Below are 19,513 nucleotides of genomic sequence, written 5' to 3'. Positions count from 1 at the left end.
TGTTTGGTTTTTTTTTTTTTTTAGATGAGAAGATATGAAGCGTGTCTGTCTTGAGGAGAACAAACCAGGAGAGTGCAAGAGTTTTTTTTTTTTTTTTTAAAAAGAGGAATAAACCTAAGTGAGAAAGAAATGTGTGGATAAGGTGAGGCCAGTGAAGGAAGTGGAAGACTTGAAAGAGGGAAGTGGCTGAGAAACTTTAATACTTGTGACGATGGAGGCGGAGGAAGATCTTTTGGAGAGGAAGGGCCAGCAAAGCAAGCAGAGGGGAAGGTCATGTATTCTGTGAGCTTCTCTCAAGGAGAAATGGTCAGAGGGAGAGATGAGAGAGAGGAAAGGAAGATTTGAATAGAGAAATGGTGGATGAGGAATTCAAAGAACTACATGGCTCCTATAATCCTGAAACAATTAAGAGGATGTTAAACATGGTCAAATAGTAAAAGGCAATAGTAAATTTTCACCTGCCCGATAAGTTGCTAGCTCTAATAACCCCATACTTTAAGGATTTATTTGCTGCCAAACACAGTCAGGAGAAAAGCCACTGGAATCAATATCTTTTGGGTTTAGTCAGTGTGTAGCAAGACTAGAATTTCAGGTGCATTTTTCCTACGTGAGCAAAGAAAATTCATATACCATTTCACAAAGGCATAAACCCTGCAGCCAGGAGACCCTCAGCAGATATATGTTTAAAGAGCTTCCCTTTAGGATTGCTTTTGGACTTCATATTGAATGAAAATCTTTGATATTTGGGTAACTGGTGTGGGTGGAAATACTTTGGAGACTGTACTGACTAACAACAAAACCAGCAGTGCAATTTTCTTGTGCCGAAAAAGGGAGTTTTCAGTTGATCAGAAAGAAATTAGAACAGACAAAAAAAGACATAGAGAAGACGTATTGGGTGACAGTATATCTACAGCCACCAATCTGCAGAAAGGAAAAAGCAATGACCTGAGTATGAGGACATCAACACCACAAGATTTTGTAAAAGATTCAGAGGCCTGCTCAAACAGTTGAGCAAAATTGTCCTTAGAGAGACAGGACTAAATGCTCGCTCAGCCAGCTCCTGGGGTAATGCTGGCTGATCCTCAGCTCTGGTTGACGAGAGCAATGCAGCTGCAGAATGGACACCACGGCAGACTGGAAGTTCTTGGTGTCTCTGAGTGGTGGAAGATCTCCATCACAGAAGCATCTGTAGCTGGACATTGTCCTTTGGTCAAGCCGTCACCTGGGGGTGTCCCCTGGCTGCTTCGTGGGAAGAGGGGAACACTGGCTCTTGGGTTTGGAGGCAAGCTGTTTCACAAGCTCTTTGTGGGCTGACATCAGCAGAGGAGATGTGCTTAAACCACTGACAGGAGGGAATGGGAGCCTTTGGGCAAAGCACTGCTTGAGCTCCAGAAAAATAATCACTATTATCTCAGAAGTGCTTGTTAAGTTTTAAGTACAGATGGAGTAAGGAGCTGCTTCTGGCAGGCATGCTCTCAAGAGACCCTGCAAGGAACAATAGCAAGGGATTTCAGGAGAAAAAGTGTGAAATGAGTATGACTTGAGTACTGAGTTTTTAAACAAGGCTGCACACAAAATGACTGAACTTTACAGTACCTCAGAGTGATTCTAAATGGATGGTTTATATTAAGAGAAAAAGCACACTCCAAGTGTAGATGTCATGTATGATAGAAGAACTGCTTCCTGAGATTCTTTAGAAATAGCATTATAGCATAAAAGTTCATGGTATGTGGTACTGAATGATAAACATAATCTACACTGTCCAGCTGGGTAAGAGGAGAAGTAGAACAGACTCTGGGATATATATCCTGACCCATCCAGATGCTAAATTAAAGTGAGGGCATAACACAAGTGACATTTGTAATAAATTCAAGCAGCAAAATGCAGAAGAGTCAACGAAGCCACCGGAGATTTCACAAGTGCAGTCCAAAGTTGTCAACAATGTTTCTGATCTGAAAGGAAAATTATACCTTGCTAACATGCTTTGCTGTAAGGCAGGAGCACATCAGGGCTGTGCTGGGCGTACCTCTGCTGTGCACAGAGATAGGTATTTGTGAAGGCACAAAGCACATGTGGATGTTGAATCCCCAGCGTGGCTGAGCTCTTGAGGAAGGAGCTCTTTGCTGTTCGCTATGAGCTAAGGTCACATAGCATGTTGGTCTCTAAACCTTTTATGCCTTTAAGGAGCTAATGGTATTTGAGGGTTAAATCGCTATAATTTCAGGGATATTTCAGTTAGTGCAACTTTAGAGTTTACTGTGAGATGAATGGTGTTGTCCCTGTCCTGGAGTGTTTTCCAGGCTCTTTCTAGAGGCATCCCTCCAGCGGTCTTTGTTCTTTGCCCTGAAGCTATGAATACCCATACCACTTTCTTGCAAATGCTCTCTCTGCAGAGATGTTCCTGCTTTCTCTTCTGTGTTGGGGAGCCTGTGCTATTCCAAGGCCTTACTGTTCACTTTCCTTATTCCAGGGACACTTGGCAGAGCCAAAATTTTTGGAGAGAGCAAGGTAGGATGGGGTCTTCAGCCTGTGACTTTTGTCTTTCTTGATGAGAGGTGGTCTCTGATCAGAGTGCTCTGCTAAACAAGATTCTTAGGATATGGGAGCTCAGAAATAACAGGAGATTTTTGGCCTCTGTGTTCTGCATCCCTAATATATAGTCTTATGTACCCAGATGAATGGTAGAGCAGTGGAAGACCATCCTCCAGTTGATGATCCAGACGAGAAGCATAATTCAGAGATGCTCTTCATTACCCTCATAAGACCCTATTTCTTTCCACTGGTGCTAGAGGGAGTATAAAGAACAGCATCCTAACTTAGCTCATTATATTGTAAATATGCTGTGTGAGTAGCCTGCTGTGGGCCCAATTCAGCATCTTGAGTGTAGAGGCACATTTTTGATTTTGCAGAAGTGTAACTCAAAGTTAATTCGAGGACCTGAGTTCAGAACCACAGCTTCTTTAACCTGCATTTTGTTTGCATGGTTTTGTCAGTAGGCTACAACATTTTCTACCATCTCTTGGATTTTGGTTCTGCAGGTCCATTTGCTTGTCTCTACTACTCTTACATTTGCTTTTTCCTTCTCTCCATTGCTCCCACCTTCCTTGTTGTCCTGACAAATATCTAAAGTTTAATCTTGACAGGTTACTTCTGTTTCTGGTGAACTCTCAATATTCAGACTTCCAAGCTATTACACTGTACATGGAAAATATGCCCAGGATAGACTTTCCATTAAACTGTATTTAAATTGGAAGAGAATGCTGGCACCTCTACAAGTATTCCAGAATTAGATCCCAAAATACTGAGGCTAGTTAATCTTTTGGAAGAACAAAAACTCTTACTGATTTATATTTAGCAGAGGGAATGCATTTTAAAAACACAGTCTATATGAGGCCCCTTGAAGAAAACATCTTTTACATTGATTTGTAGTGCATGGAACTACTACGTGGCCATAAAATTTTTGCAGTCAGGCTCTGCTTTTATGTAGCTACTTTTTTTGCAGTGTGAACTGTCATGAACCCTCTGAGAATGGCTGCTCTGCTGACTGTGGGCTGTGCGGGGAAACAAGGCTACCTCTGGGGCAGCAGTTTAGCTGGTCATCACAGCTCTGCCTGGTATTGCAAGAGGAGAAGGGAAAAAGCAGTGCACAGCTAGCACTACTGTGGAAACACCAGCCTGGTGAGGATGAGGCTTTGGTTCAAAACCAATGCAAGGTTTTTACTTGTACTGCACCCTTGGACTTGTCTAGCCCAGGTGCCTGCTTCTGGCAGGGGTGAGGGGATGTGCTATTTGGGGAGAGCACATGCAGAGCCACCGTTTGGCCTCCTGGCAGACTCGCAGGAGGACATGGATGAGAGCAGAAGCTGAACTTGCCCTCTGTCACAAAGTGTTTGTAAAAAAAAAAAAACCTGCTCATACAAGGTTAGAGAGAGGGGTGAAGGTGCTGTTGGCCCTAATCTCAGCAGTATCGCTCTTAGTTAAATGTCTACAATAACTAGTCAGGCTTAGTTTACATGATTATAAATTAGGAGGAATGTTAATGCAGGTGAAAAATGTTCTGTGCATAGTTCTGATCTTTACTAAGACAATGAATAACTGGAATTAACAGTAGGTGTGAGAGTTTGCTGGCTTGTCCCAAGTGGACTGTTTCTGAAAAAGGAGCTATGGTGGGAAACTGGTTCATTAATGCAGTGGGTCAGAGAAGCAAACCCAATTTATTTTATAAAGTATATATAATCTTATGGCCAACAGTGTATCTGCTTATCTTTGAGAAGATAAGGATTATCAAGAGGAGGTAGCATGGAAAATTTTGGGATTTTTTTTCTTTCTTCTGTCCAACTATCTGCAGCACAGACAGATCAGCCTTCACCCTGGGCAAGCTGTTCCTCCTCCTCCTGAAGCATCAGATATTAGCAAAGGAGAAGATTCCCAAACGGCACATTTGCAAGAGAAGAATAAACAGAATTTTTAAAACATCCCTAAATCTTAAACTGTGAACTGGACTTAATCTTGCTTTCTTTTGTTAGAAGACATAAATACATTTTTACATTTCGTTTTAGACTGCTGACAGACCTGACCTGATCACAGCAGAGCAAAAATGCTCTAAATCAAGCAAGAGATCTTGGATGCTTCCTGAGAACCATTTTTTCTTTGATCTTCTAATTTCTTACTTACAACATCTAATTTATGATGCCTTAGTAATGATAATAAAGATGCAAAATCACCAAGATGCAAACAGAATAAGGTCAGGAGTGCCTTGCTGCTCTGTAAATAATTGCATGGCACATGCAACTTGCTTCTGCCTGTGGATCAGAGGAGCTGCTAGAAGATAGCGTGGGGAGGAGCGGCTGCTGCTGGTGGAGGAACCTCAGTCTCCTTTCCATGGACCTGGCTGGGCCCTGAGGGATGTGGCTCCCAAGGCAATTCATCCTGATGCTGCCCAGCACCTTTCAGGGGGCTGCTCTCTCTTTACTTGGCAGATGAGAGCATATGGACGCTTACTTATGCTCTTGCTGTTCTTACGTGCTTAGCGGACTCACAATCTGCAGGGGCTTTGGGGGGATTTGCACGGGGAGAGGGTGAGGACAGATCCTGCAAAGGATGGGCTGCACCCATGGGAAGCAGAGCAGTGCTGGGGGTCTTGTGGCTGTCCTTTGTGGCCTGCCACGTCCATGACTGAGTTTGCTGGGAATGACTCTGAGAGATGCTGAGTAAACAGTAACTAATTAGAGACCAGGATGTGGTTAATGATACATGGCATCATTACTGAAGATGTGAAGTTTAAAAATTAATTTGTAAGGGGAAGGGGTTTCTTCTAGACAGCCTTATGTGCTTGGTATTTTTAAGTGCTTGCAGTGCCGTCAGCTGGATTGTTCCTCCTGGAGATAGTGTGTGTGAGTGTTTGCCTCCTCAGCTGAGTCCTGTCCTGTTGTCCTCTCCTCCTGCTTCTCCTGCATTTCGAAGGTCTTCCTCACCTTCCTTCCCACATCTGGCAGAGTCTTCTCTAGGCTCTGCCCAGGAACATCTTTGCATTTCTCTATGTGTAATTTCAACCACAAACATTAGTTCAGCGATATCATTCCTACAGTCAATTAACAAATTCACCTCTCCGCTGTTCTTAAACCTCCTTTGGCCAACCTAAATTTTTGCTCAGAGTTTTTTGGTCTTTTTTTTAAAAAAACTAAAATATTACAAACAACTCAGGCTTAATATAACTGCAGCAGAGCTCTTATTCTCCTGTCACTCCTGAGCTCTTTTACCTTCTTTTTTCAAGCTTTATAAAAATTGCCACCCTCCCAACTCTTACTAACACTCAGCCTCATCATCGTCTTCAAGCAGCCTTCCTAGAGCCTCACATCTGAGTTGTAACCTGGGACTTGGAAGTCGATGAGTTCAGCTGATGTTTCTAAAAGAGCCCCGTGCCCAGGTAATCCCTGGCACTCCTGCAGAAATTACTGTCTCTGCATGAGGAGTGACTTTTGAACATGCCACATCTCTGCTCCACATCCCAGCTGAACAGAGAGGCAATTTCTGTTTCAGCCTGTCCTCCTTATCCACTCAAACACATCAGTGTCCTGAGTCTTGCAGATTCTGTCTGCATCTGTCCCATCTTCAGAACACAGCCTTTCCCCTTCCCTTCCCTTCCCTTCCCTTCCCTTCCCTTCCCTTCCCTTCCCTTCCCTTCCCTTCCCTTCCCTTCCCTTCCCTTCCCTTCCCTTCCCTTCCCTTCCCTTCCCTTCCCTTCCCTTCCCTTCCCTTCCCTTCCCTTCCCTTCCCTTCCCTTCCCTTCCCTTCCCTTCCCTTCCCTTCCCTTCCCTTCCCTTCCCTTCCCTTCCCTTCCCTTCCCTTCCCTTCCCGCAAGCCTCAAAGTCCTCTCTCTACTGCCATTGACAAAGTCTTGCCACACTTCTATTTATTCCAGATTTCTGCTCCTCTACCTGTTTTCCTGCCATCTGCACTCACTGTCACTTTTTGCATCTCTTTCACTAATTTTATTTTTCTCTATGAAATTAAAAATCAGCTTCTTTACTTTGAAGGTCCCTCACAAACTAACCACTCCCTACCACCCACCAGTCAGGTATGAAAAATTAATCTATTGTGGATCATCCTGCAATCAACTCCAGCTTCTGTTGCCCACTTTTTATACTGGGTGGGGGGCTTCTCATAGATGCTTGTAAAACCACTCTTGTCTTTCAGATCTGTTACTTTAAGCACAGCTTTGCTTTTTGGTCTTAAAAAAAAAAAAAAAAAGCCCAAGTCCGAGCCCCACCCTGACTGGTATTATGTCCTTTCATGTGCATGTGGTCTGTCTGCACCTGCCTCTTGCCTTGTAGTTTGCAATTTAAATGGAAAATCTTACACTATGTGCAAACTTACTCTCTTGATACATCTCATCTCTGCTAAAATAGCACAGATGAAAATAAGCTACGTTTTGGCTTTGACTTATTTTGGACTCTTGGATGGGAGTGCTAGATCTGACCTGCTGGCTGAGGTCCACCTTGTAGATATGTCCTGAATTCTCTGAAGTTTAACCCGAGTTTGTCTATAATTTCAGGTATTCTGGATTTAATGCTCCAGAATTAACCCTCTGCATTTCTATCAAGTGCCCCAACACTTGCAAAGCTATAGTCTGGGTTCATGGAGGAGCAAAGCATTGCTTTTTCTTTCTCATGTTGTAATGCCAAGATGAGTAGTTGAATGTGGTGACAGCAATCTCATTAGGGACATTATCATTGTAGCAGGCACAGCAAGAGCTGGATATAGACTGGAGATACATGATTACTTACTCCTTCAAGAACAGCAAATGTTTTTTAAAGGCAGTGAAGAAACCCTTGGTTTTAATTTGCATTAATTTATGGTTCTCTTTCTTCTGTGTATATGCCCTGGGTCAGGCTGCATGTGAGAAAACAAGGTTTGCAACCCTGTTTCAGTTTCCCCTGGTGTTAAGCTAATATTTATTTTTAGTAAACTGTATCTCAATGTGTGATTTTAAGAATCCATTTGCAAAGCCTAGCACAATGAATTCATTATGGTATTCTTCTTTTGAACTTTATTAACAAATGTAGAGGATCAGTGTAACTAGTTACACTGTAGTTTACTGATAATTCTCAAAAATATGGGACCACCTCAAAAAGTGGTAAGATTTAGAAGCATTCTTCTCATAGCTGTTTTTTTTTTCTCCCTGTGTTGCTTGTAACCATGCAGCTTTGGAAAGGCTGTGCAGGTACTCTTTCAGGGCTAGGGCTTTTCTGGAGCACCACGTGTGAGTCCCTGGGGCAGGGCTTCTATTTCATTCCCCACACGTGCACATGGCTTCCTTTTCTTCTCTACAGTCCTTCCTTTTAAATGCTGATACAGTAAGGCCACCTGCCAGATAGAACACTGCCTGTCAGCTTCTTTTGATAATGTATATAATTTTGAAAACCTTTTCTACTTTCATAGTGTGGTGTTTTGCCCCGTTCACTCTTTTTACTGTCACTAGCCTGTGGGACAGGTACCTCTGTCACCACTCCCAGACCTCTCCTCTCCTCCTCCCCTGGTGGACAGGGATTTGTCATTCCTACTTGCTACTGCATGTCAGTCCCTGTGTTCTGTTTTGAAGTTGTCTTTTCTGTTCTTTTCCATTCTGGTTGCCACTTCTTTCACATGCTCTAAGAAATTTATCTTAAACACCTTGCAGCTAGTTTTCAGTCAGGAATGAGTTTTGGCAGTTTTCTGATAGGTGTCTATCAAGATTTTTTTAGCTGGAAAAAATGTATTTTAAAAAAATTAAACCCAGTAATTTCTTGCAGCATTTAAGAAATCCCAAGCCTTTAAGATTATGCCTAACATTTGCAGAGCACGAACACTTCTGGTGAGAACCCCTAACAGTGTTTGGGATGCATTTTTCTAAGCTGAGAACGTCTAGTGCTGCCTTTTATATAGCATGTGGATGTTGCTCAGGCCTTGAGGTGCTGGAGACCAGGGACATGTAACACACATGGAGGGAGAAGTGTGCCACCTTTGGGGCTTTCTCACACAGGGTTCTGGAAAGGATGCACTTAGGCGTGGGACACTGGAGACAGAGTGGTTCAGACTGCTTCACATTGCAATTCATGTTAGCATCTCCTTCACCTTGTCTTACTAAAGGGTTCAGAGGATCCAGCCCGCGTGCTTGTGGCTCAGAGGGGCAAGTGGTACGTTACCACTTTTGCTGCTCTCTTGGTGGGGCTCATAGTATTAGAGGCAGGTTGTGCTCAGGGTTCAAATCCAGTACTGAATGAAATGGTTCAGACAACACCTATTGTTAGTTATGAACTGAAAACTGAAGCCTATCCAATCTTTAAAACCATAGGAGTGAGCAGATGCTGTTCTTTGTGACCCCCAATGTGAAACTTGGAAAGATGAATGGGGTCCATGGTGCATCTCTAGATTTGCAGCCCTTTGACACAGGGGCTGTTTTCAGACAGGCATGATTTTGCTCTTGTGACTTGTGTCACAAGATAACAGTTTGCATAGTCCTGGTGTGTTGTTACAACTCCTGCTTATCAGGGGGAAGTTGTGTTACGTTGTGGCATGGGAAACTTGCAGTGCTCTTGAACATGCTCTCATATTTCAGCCTTCTTTCAAATATTTGCTTTCAATTTTTATTTCAAACAATTAATCCACTTTGCCTTTGTTAGGTGACTGATAAGTCAGGTTGTGGCAGAGGAGTCGTCTGGGACAGAATCTCAGTTAATGGAGTCTTGCATGGTTGCTGTGAAATCATGAGGACCTTTGCCTCTTTTGCCAGCTGAAACTCTGGGTTTGTGAGTTTCCCTCAATTCTTTTACATAAAGAAAAAAAAATTTGAAACCTACTGCAGGGAACCGAGCTGTATTGTACCAGTATTGCTGGTAGCAAAGGCTGAGGATGTCAAAATGTGTAGTAGCTTAAACAAGGGGTTGGGAGAAGGCTGAAGTCCAGGTCCAGCCCAGTGAGACCAAAAGCTTTAAGGAGTTGATTTATTTTATTTTTAGCTGGCCAAGCAAGGACAACAATGCTTCTCACAAGCTTGTGTTGCTAAAGTGTCCCTTTCCTTGCCTAAGTCTGTCTCATGTGTTTCTGTTGCGGTTTGTCCTTGCGTGGTGTCTCTACCTTTTGGAGAGGACATGCTGCCCTGAAGAAGTTGAGCAAAGGCCTTTGTATTTGACCTATTGCTTTGTAACTTCTCCATGTATTTGTAAGGTATAAACCCCCATTATTACATAGTTGCAATTTTTAAAAATTAAGACTTCTTCTGGTTCTTACCTGAGTGTGTTCATCATGCAGGAGTCTCCTCCCCATTTGCCTTATCTGCCTGTGGAAGCTGATCCTGGGGTGGTTTCTTCTGTTCCCGTAAAACATGGTTGCCCTGGGCTTCAGCTGTCTGTGTGGAGGGCACTTGTCCTGAGGGTGTTGGCCTGGCATGGGTTTGACCCACACTCACACAGCGGTTCCGGACTGTCACAGCAAATGAGCATTTCTCTAACAACCTTCCCCTCGGGTCAGGCAAGACCTTACGGCTCCATAATGTTGGTCCAGCAGATGTTCTGGACATAGCCAGTGTTGTTACCAGAGCCTGTTTTGAAAGCTGTGGGCAGTTTTGGTGACTCCATTCTAAAAGGACTCGATGTCCTATGGAGAGGTGCAGCAGCTCTTATCACAGCTAAGTTATCTGGTAAAATGAGAGCACTGAGATATGCAAACAGGTTAAAATGTGTGTGCCTTTGCGCTGTACAAGTTTGTTTTGGTGAGTGACTGCTAGCAAAAAGTTTGAGCTACAGAATTCAGATCTGGATGCAAAGATGGCCTGAAATAAATGTATATTCACTGCTAGCTTCTTACCTTTCACATATATGGACCCCTAAAAACTATAAAAGAGGTGTCGAAAAGGACAAGACTGGAAATAACCAGAAGAAGTTTTTCATAATTTTCTATCGATCCCTTGACTTTAGATTATTTCAAAACAATTTATATCCCTCAATATGTGTCTTGTTTCAGAAATGACTGGAACTTCATATACATTTTAGAGAAGCTGAAACATTTAGAAGTGGAAGTTTTTACACTAGATATTTGTTTTTAGTTAATCTACCTATGAAAGGGGGATATAGCAGGAACAGAGAGGCAGCTAAGAGATGAGCAATGAGGAGATCCAGTGGCCTGAAAAATTTCTGCTAAAAAGAAAGGCTAGGATGATTTGCTCTGACCATCTGTCAATGGTCTTGTCCCTACAGACCAGTATGACCCACCCAGGGAGGTGGAGAGGAGCAAGGTTAAGTCAGCCACTTTTGCGGTCTGGCTCATAATCATTTGTGATGGTGAGCAACATCATGTTTGCCGTGTGAAAAGAAATACTCAGGGTTCAAAATACCATTAAATACCATTAAAATACCATTATTGAGCATAAGACAGCCTCTAATTAAACAGGTCTTAAGAGGTAACCTCAGAAGGTTCTCTCTGCGGGGCTGTTGCAGTTTGTGTTGTCTTCTGACCACCCAGTCTGGGCTGTGGGGAGGAGTGGAGTGCACTGACCTGGGTCAGTAGTGTGCCCAAAGGGAAAAGGTCAGGCTGATGTGAGCTGCTACATCCTGACCTTCCCCATGTCAAGCTCCCCCTTCCAGACAGTGTGTTTCTCCTGAAGGTTTCCCTCTCTGACCTGCATGCTTAGGTGAATCTCTACTTTTTCTTGGTACTCTGCACCTTATTTCTCCTCCTCCATGTGTGAAGAACAGGAGAAAGAAGATGACTTATATTCCACATAATTTTTAGCATCAAATAAATCCCAGTTGAATAATTTCTCCCTTAAAGAAAGTGTTTAAAGGTAACAACACTGTTTGTCTGGCCTCCCTGCTCTGTTCTGAAGGGAATAAAAACAGCAAGGGAAATTGGGATTAAAAGCATCAAGGAGATGAGAGAAGGCCAGCGTGACTGATGCTGAAGTTGAATTAAAATGTTCTCATCTGAAACCAGGATTTTAAGTTTTGTTTGTAGTTATTCAAGCTTGCCCTGATGATGTGCCCTTACAACTTCATGTAGCTACAGCTAAAACTACCCTAAAGGCTGGGAAGAATAGGGTCCAGGCTTTTTAGTACAAAGCCAAAAGTAGCATTAGAGGTGTAGGCATTATTTTTAGTAGGCGTATAAAGGTATAACTGTCAGTAATTAATTTGCATGAAGAATGCACATAATTAGTTTCTATAGTTTGTGTGTTTGAGGAATAGAGTTTTTAACCATACTGTTTAGTCATACATCTTTACAGTGCAAACTGGCACGTGGTTAAGGTCATATTTGCTTTTGTTGCATCCCTGAGTCTATCACGGAATAATCCTTTGTTCTGTTAATACTCTGTTTCCAAATCTGTGAGTATCTCCTCCTAAATATATGTGCATAATGTAGTGTGTGTGTACACACAAGGAAAAGGAAGCAGATGACTTGTGTTTCAGTATAATGATTATTTTGTGCTTGAACTGCTGCAGGCTCCCTCTTGAAAAGAAACTCATGCATCCATTTGTTCATGAACAAAGCTGCTGTCGTGACTGTTGATCATTCACTGATGCTGTGTAGGGCCTTGGTTAGAGAAAGACATAATCTCTTTCCTGCTTCATAGCCTTTCTCCCTCTTTGCTTTCCTCACCATAATCATAGCCTACTGATCAAGGCTTTCATGACAAGTGGGATCTCAGGTGAGGTTCCCATCAGTGGAAGAGAGGAGAATGGATGGTGGTTAGTGGAGAAATCCAAGTAGGTTGTTGCTGAGTAGTACTTGAGTATAAATTAGCAATGTATGTGTGTGAGCTGGCACTTAGCACGGGTGGATAGGACAGCATCCAAAGACACATAAAAGCAAGTATCAATGAGTTGCTTTGCAAAGGAGGAGTGAGAGAAATGGTCAGGTTGGGTGGGAGTCCTCTGGAAGTAGAAGATTTTCCCCTAAATGTGACAGCTTTGATACAGCAACTTCACATGTCCTTTGCTCCAATTTTGGAACCAATTCTTGACTTCTCTTCTGATGTGTGGCCTCAAGGATGGTCTTTGATTTCAGTGCTGAGTGGTATCCGTCTCGTGCTCTGTACTACCAGGCTGTCCAGATGGGAACCTTCAGTATCCTCGTAGCCTTTTATTGTTCAAGGTGCTCTAGAAACCCTTAGTGATTTACACAGTGAGGATTGACTGACTTATTTTGTTCTATGTTTCCCTTCTAAAGTATCACTGCTTTTTTTTGCATTGGAAGTTTTTTACTTATTACTCACAACAGATCTGATACCCTTTTTTCCCTATTCTGCTTTCAGATTCCATAGGTGGATCGTTTTCATCTTCCTCCCACCGATGCCACCACAAGCAGAAGCACTGTCTCCCCATCCCACAGTGTGGAGCTCTGTCCATCAGCCCTCTGCTTTTCCATCCTCACACGAAGGGATCCCAGATCATCATGGACACAACGCAGAAGGCAGTGAAACGCCAGGCTAGCTTCTGCAATGCCATTACCTTCAGCAACAGGCCCATCGTTATTTATGAACAAGTCAGGCTTAAGGTGAGTAACTTATAACCTTCCCTTATTGCCATGGGAGCTGATGTGAATGAGTGTTGGGGTGTACCAGGCTTTGGTGCTTGCGCCAATTCTTTAGCCCTTCCTTGGAAATCGAAGTAGTCAGATCCAGGCCTTAAAGATCTGTGATCTTTGTTGATACTTCTGCTTTTGTCACTGTAGTGCTTGGAGCCATTGGTACAGACTGCTGCAGAAACTGGGAACAAAAGGGTAATCCACCCTCCAAAAGAGCTTATCTTGATGTTAGACAAGGAACAAGAGATTAAGTTGAGATTTCTTGGAAAAAAGCAAGAAAAAAGGGCTGTATTGGTCAGTCCAAAAGGCAGCAGCCTCAGTATCTCTCTAGTCAATTCGTCTTATAGGCTTTCCATGCATCCTGCAAAGGCGTTTTACTGGGTGGGCTGAGGAAGGATGAGGATTTAGTTAACTGTTCAGCTGCACAAAGAGCACTTTCCTTCCTGTAAACAAGGCAGCAAGGAGGGCTGGTCTCCTCGCGGAGGTGGGAGTCTGTCTTTCCACAGCCAACGCATAAGAGATGAAAAGGACCTGGAAGTGAAGGTCCTGGCTCGTGTGCTTGGCAGGGAAGATAAAAGGGTTTGGCTGAAAGGATGAAAGGAGCAGTCAGTGCTGTCACAGTTGCTGTCTAAGAAAAGGATCTTTCTGGTGGTCTGCTGACAGCTTTGTTGAATCAGTTGCCTGATAGCATTAATGTCAGAGGAAAGAACATTGCAGGCATCACATTTTTCTTGCTGGCAGAGGCTGATTTCACTTCCTTTGTGTCTGTAGTAGCCAGGAAGATGGAGTTGGTACCCCTTGTACTGCAGCTGGTATGGGAAGTTGTACTGGTTTTGGCTGGGATAGAGTTGATTTTCTTCATAGTAGCCTGTATGGGACTATGTTTTGGATTCGTGCTGAAAACAGTGTTGATAATACAGGAATATTTTTGTTACTGCTGAGCAGCTTTTACAGAGTCAAGGCCTTTTCTGCTTCTCACACCACTCCACCAGTGAGTGGGCCAGGGGTGCACAAGAAGTTGGGAGGGGACACAGCTGGGACAGCTGTCCCCAGCTGAGCAAAGGGATATTCCATGCCATATGGTGTCATTCTCAGCATATAAACCCTGGGGAAAGAGGAAGGAGAGGGGGACTTTTGGATTGGTGGTGTTTGTCTTCCCAAGTAACTATTACATGTGATGGATCTCTGCTTTCCTGGAGATGGTTGAATGCCTGCCTGCTGATGGGAGGTGGCAAATGAATTCCTTATTTTGCTTCGCTTGTGTGCATGGCTTTTGCTTTGCCTATTAAAATGTCTTTATCTTAACCCATGAGTTTTCTCACTGTTACTCTTCCAAATCTCTCCCCCATCCCACCTGGGTGGGGCTTAGTTGTGGGTTGGGGTTAACCCATGACAGAATTTCAGCTTCTCTAAGACAGCATGCCTTCATGTGCACCAGGAGCTGCTTTCTGATGAAGAAATTAATCAGTCCCCTTTGGAACTGAAGCACTTTTTAGGCACTCAGAACCCTGAAGGAGGTTAGGGCCCTTTAAACTTCATCCACAGATATTTTCCAGTCTTTATGCCCTCTAGTTTGTGGGACTGCATTTTTCTGTTCTTAGCTGATTTCATGCCTTTCATTGTCACAAAGTAGGCTATCTTCTTTGGCAACTTTAGTCTGTGACATACATGAAAGATCTGCCTGCAAATCCTTCATTTATGCACAAGGAGTTTTCCAGGAGGTTTATCTGCATATAGTTTCTGAGTATGAATGATCCTTCTGTTGCCCATCACTAGAGGTCCCAGACTTCTAGGACCTACAGCAGCGTATCAGCCTTCCCTGCCAGCAAAGGAGCAAGAAATTAGAAAGATGCTTTCTTTTGAAAATGTAGAGATTTTCTTTCCTGTGGAGCTCTTACTGCTTCAATTCAGCTTAGAAACCCAGCAGGACTCACTCAGGTTGTCTAATGGGATTTTTTTCCATGTTGGCCAGCAGTTTGGACAAACAACCGCAAAAAAAGATTTGGGAGGAGATGAAAGCAACATTTCGTTTTTGAAAACACCATCAAAGATTTGAGTGGGTTTAGTGGCTTAGGCAAAGGTTCTGGGTTATTTCTTTCTCATTCTGAAACAATGTAGTTATCTCTGTAAATTCACACTTGTTTATCACTGTATATTTTAGGATTTTAGTTTGCATAACATATGTGAATAATATGCGTGCAAATCTGCACAAGGGATTTATGAGTAGAGCTCCTGTGGAATCCAACAGGAAGGTCTCATGGGAATAATCAACAGCCTTCAGCAGAACTTGTACTCTAGGGATGGATGGAAATGTGAAAACATCTTTGCTTTTCTCATAAGTCCGTCCTGCAATTGCCTTGTGTGTGTCTGTGGAAAATGGCACCTTAAATCTTCTTACCAGCTAAAGACTAACCATGAACCCAATCATTCAGGTTCTATAAAGTCTAACCTCCCTTTGCAAAAATAGAGGAAAAAACTGAGGAGATTTCATTCTGTTCATTAGGCATTGTATCTTGGGTTTTATTCTGAGATTCCTTTGCAGCTTTGGGAATACCATCAGGCAGCCAAATTTTCTTTTTCTTTACCTCCAAGATATATGTCCCAGTATGGTTTCTTCCATGTAATTCAGGGCACTGCTAGTGAGTGGAGTGAGGTCGTCAAAGGTGACATAAGGCAGTAAAGAGCAGGAGCCTGAATTTGTGGAAGCAGCCATGGTTTAGCAGTTTGGATGTAGATTGTATCTTTTCTTCCCCTTCTGGTACCCTGTGGACCTCCCAAGCCTTTCTACTAGCAGTGGCTGATGAAGAGAGAATTTGGTCCATCGTTAACAATTGCCTTTTTTAGCAAAACTGTGTACCCTTTGTCCAGATGTGTCTAAATCTTGGCAGGCTTTATACTAGATTTTAATTTGGATATTAGTTTGCCTGTGGTCAGACTGTATTGAGAACTGTTTATAGGTGCTGATTAATACATGGAACATGTGCAGCCTCGATTACCATATGAATATTTACTTCATGTGGCCTGTGATTGCTGTGAAGTATTGGCGAGAGACTGTGAAAGAGTAAATTGTACAAATAACAATGAGGCCATATTTATTTCAGATCCAAAAGCTTTTAGGGCTTGCAGTAAATTTGCTGCAATAAATAATCCAGGCTTCTTCTTGGAGTGTGCGTATGTTCCCCGTTTTGTCACATGCATGCCCCGTCCACCTCCATTCCGCTGGGGACATGCATAACCCCATCCCATCCCATCCTGGCCAGGCACCACCTACCAGATGTCACGTAAAACAGAAATCTCTAGGATTTGAATTTTTTGATTGTTGTGCCTTGGAGAGCAACATGTGAAAGAAAAATGCAATATTTACAAATACGATTAGAAGAGAATTTCAAAGTCCAAAGAAAATGCTTTTGAAGACAAAGTCCTGCAGTCCTGGATAGTTCACTCTCTGGCATTGCCACTCATCCGAGCCATTAGCAGTTTGACAGAGCAAGAAATTACAGTAAGGTAGCAAGTTTTGTGTGACATCTGGTAGGTGGTCCCGTCCTGCAGCCAAGAGTGAAATTGCTTGAGGCTGCCAAGGCTTTGATGGAAGAGGACTATCTCAAGTACTCTCATTTTTGATGCAGGTTCAGTACATGAACAGAAACACCAATTATGTGTCAACTGGCATGCAGGAACTGTTCTGGCCCCGCATCAGGATTGAATCCAGCATCCTTAGGTCTTTCATTTCATAGTCTGGATGCTGACAGGCTGAATCCCTTTGAGAGAAACAACTCCCAGCAGGTTCATACTCAGACAACAAAATGAGAGAACAAATTCTCCAAGGGCATCGTCTTTGTCTGGGGACCATACTAACCCTGCTTCCGTGGGAAGAAAGAGACCTTGTAACTGGATGTTGGTTTAGATGTGCTATGCATGTTTAGGACCAGCTGCCTGCTCCCTTTAGATCCCCTTCAGTCCAAGTCTCAGTTCATCTGATAAGAAGCTGATGGCTCTAGAGGCATCTGTGATCCTTTGTCCTGCTGTCTCTCAGGTGCAGAAGGGTGGATATGACACATACCACCCCCAAAACTGTAGCTGATAGTCCTGACCCCCGACACACTGAGTAACAGAATAGTGACAGGTGGGGTGTAGATGTGCACAACTTATCTTGAAAAACACCACTCACGGCTGAAATAAATAAGTTTTCCCCAATCATAAGACAACATCTATCATTGCCTCCTAACTGTGTATTTAATATAGTTAAATACTTTAAATTGTGCTTTCCCACACACAAGTTCTCTGCTGCAAGGCTGTCCTTTCATCCAATCTGACAAGCTAAACAGGGGTAAGATGGTCTTTTACTTGGCTGTGAAACCCAGAAAACCCTGTGGTGGTGACTGATTCTGGAGCCTGTGCTTTTGCCTCAGGTTGTGAGAGATCCCATCACGTGAGCACCACAGGAGAAGAGCTCTGCTGCTGCAGGTGCTGAGATAAAAGCTCTTATGGCCATTGTTGGCACATTTTGCGAGAGGATGATTCTTAGGCCAAAAGGAATTACCGTAGAAATAGATGTGAGTCATCATGTAGCTGTAATTACATTTCACCTGTTTGAATAGATTTAATTTGATTATATATATATATATATTTTTTTTTTTTAATATGTGCATTGTATCTTAAGTGTGCAGCATTGCTGCTTGCAGCTAAAAAAGCTACAACAGTGTTTGGTGGGTAAATTGCTTCCTAAATCCAGTGGGCTCATCTGCACAGTGGCTGTTGGTGCTTGATGGCATTGAGCCTGTAGTGTGTAAATGTATGTTCAAGTGACAAATGCTGTTATTGCTGCTGTTATCTTTGCAGATCACTAAAAAGCAGTGTTGCTGGAGTGGGGCTCTTCGACTCGGGTTTACTTCTAAGGATCCATCGAGGATTAACCCTGACACTCTGCCGAAGTATGCGTGCCCCGACTTGGTTTCCCAAAGTGGTTTTTGGGCCAAGGCTCTGCCAGAAGAGTTTGCAAATGAGGGAAACATCATAGCCTTTTGGGTGGACAAGAAGGGACGGGTTTTCTATCGAGTGAACGACTCTGCTGCGATGCTCTTCTTCAGCGGGGTGAGGACAGCAGAGCCTCTCTGGGCTTTGATCGATGTCTACGGCCTCACCCGCGGAGTGCAGCTCTTAGGTGAGTACCTGGGTCCAAATGTACGGGGATGATGCTGAGCTGTCCCCCGCGAAGGGCCACCTTGACGCTGCTGGTCCCCCTCGCTGTGCTGGGGCAGGCGCAGGGAAGCGGCTATTGTTCTCTCCCAGAGGATCTCATGACCTCAGCCTGGATCAGTGGATGTTTGAAACATAGCATGTAAATATGAGTGGGAGATGGGAAACAACTGCTGCAGTATAGCACTAGAAGCCATCTGTAAATAAGTGAATTTCTGCTCAGGAGCGTTGCCTCTATCAGAGCATGGTCTGAAGTGTGGCATATACCTTATAAAACTTTCTATCTCCTCTGCTGATTTTCCAATGCTGAAGTAGGAAAATACATTTTACACATTATGGAGAAATCCTTCCTGGATGGCACTATTACGATTTTCTGGCTGGTTTAGCGGGCAGATTTGAAACATGGATATCTTCCAAATTACCTGGGAGAAGCTGTGGCTGTCTTTGCCAGGATGTTGCTTTCGCAGAGGAGTTTGATTTGTCCTCTGGAACCTGAAGGTTGGATGTACAGTTGAGGTTGGAGGACGTGGAGTACTGTGTGCCTGTGTCTTCTGCCATCTTCAGCTGAAATGGAGATAGTTTGGCATTCATGATAATCTAGCCCCAAGTGTGCACGCTGTCAAGGTTTGGGCTATTTGAGTTTATACATCTTAGAAGAACTGAAGAGTCTCCAAGGACCCAACTTAAGGGGCAGCTAGGTTGCTGTGGGAGACTAGAGGTGGTATAAGCATGCAGCCTTAGATTTGGCTTTGCATTCTCACTGATGGACAAATCTCAGTACTTCTCCATGTAATGGCAGTTTCATGTGTCTTCTTTTCACCATGGAAAAGGTTAGATATTACCTGCTGACCTTCATAAGCTAAAGTTCCTTCTGAAGATGAGATGATCTTTCTAGGCTGAGAGATCCTCCTTTTTCCTGTTGTGCAGCCTGGTAATCTCTGTTAAAATGACATCTTCATGCTATATATCAAAAACTTTAATGAAGTGTCTCTGACACTTCTGCCTCCTTTCTGCACTGCTTACTTTATTAAAAAATATGGTGGCAGGACTGCACATAGCAACCTACACGTCAGGGAAGAGGGATGTGGGTTCAGGAGGTGAAGAAATGGGACTGACCTCTTCTTGCTGCAGATGCTACCGGCCCAAGATAGCACAAGGCAGAGGAATCAAAGAATTTCTCAGCAGCTTTTAGATTTCCTTTAGGAGCAGAAAGATTTATCTTTTGTTGTGAATTAGCTTGAATCAGAGCCACTAGGCA

The 19,513-nt window shown here is 43.3% G+C and overlaps 1 protein-coding gene across 2 annotated transcripts in view; it reads left to right on the top strand.

The window, feature by feature from the left end:
* Positions 1 to 19,513, top strand: part of NEURL1 (neuralized E3 ubiquitin protein ligase 1) — a 167,158-nt gene that overhangs the window by 84,261 nt on the left and 63,384 nt on the right. For both annotated transcript variants that reach the window (XM_042791767.1, XM_032988726.2), the window contains exons 2-3: positions 12,788 to 13,029; positions 17,899 to 18,220. In XM_042791767.1, the coding sequence (XP_042647701.1) occupies positions 12,788 to 13,029; positions 17,899 to 18,220 (564 nt within the window). The remainder of the gene's footprint in view (positions 1 to 12,787; positions 13,030 to 17,898; positions 18,221 to 19,513) is intronic.

This window comes from Tyto alba, unplaced genomic scaffold (assembly GCF_018691265.1).
Source record: "Tyto alba isolate M040663 unplaced genomic scaffold, T.alba_DEE_v4.0 Super-Scaffold_1, whole genome shotgun sequence".
Classification (NCBI taxonomy): Eukaryota; Metazoa; Chordata; class Aves; order Strigiformes; family Tytonidae; genus Tyto; species Tyto alba.
The sequence above is the reverse complement of the archived record's forward strand: the minus strand, read 5'-3'. Positions and strand labels throughout refer to the sequence as shown.